Here is a 5,304-nt window from a genome sequence, read left to right as displayed (position 1 = left end):
CCTAAACCATGACACCTGCTCTGCCCATGGTTCACCGTCACTTTTGGGACAAACTCTGGTCCCTGCAGCTGTCAGCTTGGGACAAGCTACAGCTCTGCCCTTGTGTCCCACAGTGTTTTTTCACTCTTTGCTATAAGCCACAGTCCCCAGGCCAGGCTCAAGGTCCCTAAAAACACTTAACCAGCTCAAGCCCCCTAAAAACACCTTCACCACCTTGAGCCCAAGGTGCCCCAGAGGGAGGCAAAGCCCTGTGGGTGGAGTTGAGCCCCCATCCCTCTGCTCCCTGGCCCCACAGCCACAGAAGGGCCGATCCCAGTGCTCAGGGGATGTCTCTGAGGTGGCACTCACCCTTTCCAGCTCCTTCACCAGTATCCTGACCAGGACAGAGCTGTTACTGGGATTCTGGTCTATTTTCTTATGGAGGGTCCATCGCAGCATCCCTGAGAAATGAAAGCCAAGAAAGAGGTCAGGTTGCCAAGCAGAGCAGTGATGGATCAGGGGCAGCGTTTCACAGTGGAATCAGGAGACCTGAGCTCTCTTGCTGCGAAAATCAGCCACTGGGGTGCTGCACTGACATTACATCAGAGCTAAACCAGGCTTCTCTGCCCCCTGCTTTAGTCTGTGACCCTCTGCAAGGGACAAGTCATGCTGCTTCCCTGACTCTGGATGCAGCATTGATGTGTTGTACCTCCCATTCTGGGAAACCTTTGCAAAAAGGTCCTAGACATCCTAGGAGTGGGGAGCTGGAGAAAAGCAAGGCAGAGCAATGGATGTGAAGTTTGTTTCCTGTTCCCTCTGTTGCTCTGTTCATAACTGCCTGCTTTCACCGCCTGCCCCGAGGAGTTTGGGTTCCTGCTGGTCCCAGCACACAGCACTGGAACGTTGGCTGCTGATAGCTCAACCCTCAGAGCAAGGACCACGGAGCATCTCTGTCCTGCAGATGTCAAGGCTTATCCCAGACAAAATCAAATGGAATTAACTGCAAAATATTCCGTGCACTCCAAGTAAAATCAATTTTTCAAAATTAATTAAGTTTCCTAAGGCTGTAGTGGTGCAGTTGCTGTAATACAGGGATTTCAAATGACAATTCAGCGAGAAGCTGAGCAGCGGGTGGCACAGCGATGTCCCCACAGGGAGAGACAAGGAGAGTCCAGCTCAGAGGTGTTAAGTGAGTTGGACAGGGCTGTGCGGCAAGCCAGTGTCAGAGCTGGGAACAGCATCCCAAACTCTGGCATTTGATGTGCCACCTCAAGGCTGGACCTGCTGGGTGAGTGAAAGGCGTGAAGGATGTAACAGCCACATAGAGGAGGGATGAAAGCTGCTGAGGCTGGTGCACGGCAAGCACCAGGAACTTGCCAAAGGTTTAGCACTTCCAAGAGCAGGTTAGAAAGGGCAGAGCCACAAAGAGCCACCCTGTGCCCCCCCACCCTGGTGCCATCTGAGAGAGGGGAGCAATGGGGGGTTTGGGGCCAAGCGATGCCCCAGCGAGGCAGCACAGGGGACGGTGTGTGGTGACCCCCAGGAGCCATGCTGGGGGTCCACCTTACCTCGGTCACACTGGCAGGCGGGGTGGTGCCCGTCCAGCTCTCGCAGCAGCGTTCGGACACGGCGCAGGATGTCCGACTCCACCTCTGCAATCTGAGAGAGGGGAGCAATGGGGGGTTTGGGGCCAAGCGATGCCCCAGCGAGGCAGCACAGGGGACGGTGTGTGGTGACCCCCAGGAGCCATGCTGGGGGTCCACCTTACCTCGGTCACACTGGCAGGCGGGGTGGTGCCCGTCCAGCTCTCGCAGCAGCGTTCGGACACGGCGCAGGATGTCCGACTCCACCTCTGCAGGGACGAAGAGGATGTGAGTGGCTGGACCAGCACCCCTGGAAGGCTGGCACCTGAGGACAACACTGGGGGAAAACATCCCCATCGCATCCCATGGCTGTCTTAGCAGGCTTCAAGCCTGCGTGAGGCTTAATAGAAACAGGCCAGAGCCCTCTGTGAGGCCACTGGAGCTGGGGGGCAAATACCACCCCATGGACTGGTGGCCCTTGGAGCCATACTGGAGTGCAAAGTGCTCCAGCAGGGATGTGGTGGGGGGACTGCTCACGTACAAAACTCCACGGAGCCCCTCTTCACCCTCCTTCAATCAAAAAAAAAAAAAAAACCCCACACGTTAAATATAGAAACTAACAAAATTAAACCACAACTTGGCACCATGAAAGACCAGAAACACCTCTGCATTCTGGCACTGCATGGATTCAGCCTCAGCCTTACACCCATCACAAGGAGCACTCTTGCAGCAAGGTCTGCTGCCCGCACCAGCATCTCACACTTCCTGGGAAACCCCAGCAGAGCCATCCAGCTGGACACGTCACCTCCTGCCTTCCACCTCTGACCCCTCGCAGCCTCTCCCCGCTGTGAGACCACCCACCCGCAGGTCCCGAGCACCTTCTGCTCCCCCAGGCAGGGACCTGAGGTTGGTGCTGCTGGCTGGTAACCACCACACGCTCCTTGTACACATCAAAACCAAACTGCATCCTGCTCTCGGCCAAAAATAAATCTGACAACCTCAGCCCCAGTCTGGGGTATGGCTTGTATGTGGGGCAAGGGCTCGTGATCACAAGGGAGCTCGCATGACAGCTGGCTGGCCGTGCGCACCGACACGGCGCAGATGTAAAATAAAAGTCAGCCCTGAAGGCATGTGGGATGTCAGCCAGGAAAGCTGTGAGGTCCTTTTACTCCACCACAGCCTGACTTTGTGCCCCTCCTTACACTGGGTTACTCTTTCCGTTATCAGCAAAACAATCCTTGCTCCTTTGCAGTGAAAAAGAGTGTTAGATAAAGTTGGGTGTTCTCCTGCAGAAAGTTGTAGGCTGGATCAGCCAGTACATCGCTGTATCTAGGGGAGGGTCTCAGATATTCATGGTAACCATATCCTAGGGATCTCTCCTGGGGTCTGGACCAGCCGTGGCTGAGCGGGTCTTGCCTGCATGGTGAGGATGCAAGCAAGGAGCAAATGATCCAGGTCCTGAGGGAGCTCCAGACACGTACTGCCCAGTCTGAGCTGCTTCATCCACCTGGGATTGGGGTCATCACCACCACATTTCCTGCCCAGTTTTGCTCCTTCCTTCTCCACCCTCTTCTGCTGCAGCTCCATCGTCCCTAACATGGGAGAGATGGCAGGAGGGCAGCGGTGGGCACTCATCATCACCTACACGAAACAGAGGAGGTGGCCAGGGTGACACTATTGAAGAGCTGTGCTCGAGGACCGCAGCCTCCAAAGCTCCTTCCTTGGCCCTGGAAGGAGACAAAGCCAACTGGGCTGGGTGGGATGGTGGAGCAGGAGGAGCTTTGGGCTTTCCAAGGACCAGCGGCTGGGGGAGGTGGGTTGGGAGCTGGCTGGCTGGGAGCGACGGGAACGGAAAGAGGAAAATACGGCGGGGGGGGTTACAGCTCAGCTGGAAGGTCAGGCAAACGGGCATCACCAGTGGGCGCTCCTGTGGGCAGGGGACCATCAAGACATAATCACACAGGAGATGGGGCAGCTTTGAGTTTCTGCCCCCTCATCCCATGCAGACCCACATGTCATCTCAGGATGGATTTGAAGCAAAAACCTGAGATGGTTTTTTTCTCTTCTACTGTGTCTTTTAGAGGGTGTGTGGGCCCAGGGTCAGCATGCAGGGGAATGGACGTGGCACCCCAGAGTTGCCACCGTTCCCACTGGCGATGCACAGCAAAGAGCAGGAGCACTCTGTCCCTCCCAGCATCCTTGCTGCCTCCTTGTCACCAGCTCACACGGCAGACAGCACGGCCAGACACAGGACAAGCCACTCTTGCCCTCTCCAAGCCCAAGACTGCAGCGCCATGGGTCCAACGAGATGGTGGCCAGGGCATAGGGACAGCAGACACAAGCTCTGCATAAAAGATGACTGGGAAATGCAAAATTTAAAGTATTGGGGATGGCCTATTCCTGAGCACTCCCCAATTGCCAAAATAGTTCTAGTTACTGACCCCAGGGAAGTGCATCCCCTTAAGGGTGCTTGTAGGGAGGATTCATCAATTCAGGCTTCTTCTGCAGAGGAGAAGCAGCTGTGGCTGCAGTTGAAGCTGTGTTAGAAAAGAGCCACACACCCGAGTTCACAATTATTCACAGGTGCTGGTGAAGCTGTGTGTGCGTACACGGGCAGTCCCACCTCTGCCAGCACAGTTCACGCCATCGTACCCACGTGGGAAGAAACTACAGTTCAAAAACGTCCCTTGAAACAGGATTTTTCTCATTTTGGAAGCGTCCTTTGGGGAAACGCCAACATTTTGCTTCGGCAATTTCTCTCCTTTTTGTTTTCTCTCCAGCAATTTTGTAAAGCTCCTCAATTTCACTGCTATGTTCATTGGTTTTGCACTAGGGAATTATGCAATAACGGCCTATTTGAAATTTCCTATTCTTTCTATTTGTGTATGTTTTTAATTACCAGGGGAAGTTTTTTCCTGAGAGCTGATATAAATACCGTCTTCTTTTTCCTAAATCAAAGTGACTACCGTCATGATACACTGAGGTTTCTTCATGGGGAGCAGAGCATCAAAGCGCTCGTTCCAACACAAACAAGAGCCACTTTGATCTAAAAACAGTCTCAACCTACCAGCAACAAACAGTAGTGGCTTAGAAATGAAATAAACCATTTCAGCGTTGATATCCTGACCTCGGGGTGCCGGGAGACCAACATCACCTTGTGAAACAGTGTGAAAATAAAACACAGATGAGGAAAAAAATGGACACACAAAAAAAACTCCAATAAAACATAAAACTGCTTTAAAATTCAAAGGTGAATGCATGCCAGACCTGGTGCTTTCGATGTGCCCCTCTAGAGCAAATCTTTTGGCTGCCCCTCCGCTGCTCCATGCCTCATTTCCCCTCCATCCCGCAGGATCTGCCAACGCCACACAGAGAGCAAGGTCTGCCCAGCAGCAATGAACCCTCTGAGATACCCGTGTGTTTTATCGGAGGGTAATCGAGGCATAAGGCGGCAGATGAGGTGGGTTCACTTGGTTGGGATCCCCCCGCCCCGGCACCCTGGGGACTCAGCATCACCCACCTGTGGTCTCCATGGCCGGGCTGGGGCTGCGGCACGGGGCGGGCACGGGGTGTCTGCGGTGACGGGGTGAGTGCACGGCTGCTCCTCACTCCACACGGGCATGGCCTTGGGTCCTGGATCTCACCTGCGAAAAAATAGGGAATGCTTGGCTCCGGCTGGTGGTGGGGATAGTGCTCAGCCTGAACCCGGGGGGAGCACAAAGCCACAGGGATGCTGGGGGCA

The 5,304-nt window shown here is 54.4% G+C and overlaps 1 protein-coding gene across 1 annotated transcript in view; it reads right to left on the bottom strand.

Annotated features, from left to right (window-relative positions):
• Positions 1-5,095, bottom strand: part of PIK3R6 (phosphoinositide-3-kinase, regulatory subunit 6) — a 22,296-nt gene extending 17,201 nt beyond the window's left edge. The window contains exons 1-3 of the mRNA XM_010078401.1: positions 5,083-5,095; positions 1,748-1,831; positions 349-440 (exon numbers count right to left, since the gene is read on the bottom strand). Coding sequence (XP_010076703.1) covers positions 349-440; positions 1,748-1,831; positions 5,083-5,095 — 189 coding nt within the window. The remainder of the gene's footprint in view (positions 1-348; positions 441-1,747; positions 1,832-5,082) is intronic.
• Positions 5,096-5,304: the final 209 nt, after the last annotated feature.

Source organism: Pterocles gutturalis, unplaced genomic scaffold (assembly GCF_000699245.1).
Source record: "Pterocles gutturalis isolate BGI_N339 unplaced genomic scaffold, ASM69924v1 scaffold4931, whole genome shotgun sequence".
Classification (NCBI taxonomy): Eukaryota; Metazoa; Chordata; class Aves; order Pterocliformes; family Pteroclidae; genus Pterocles; species Pterocles gutturalis.
This window is presented reverse-complemented; position numbering and strand designations above follow the sequence as displayed.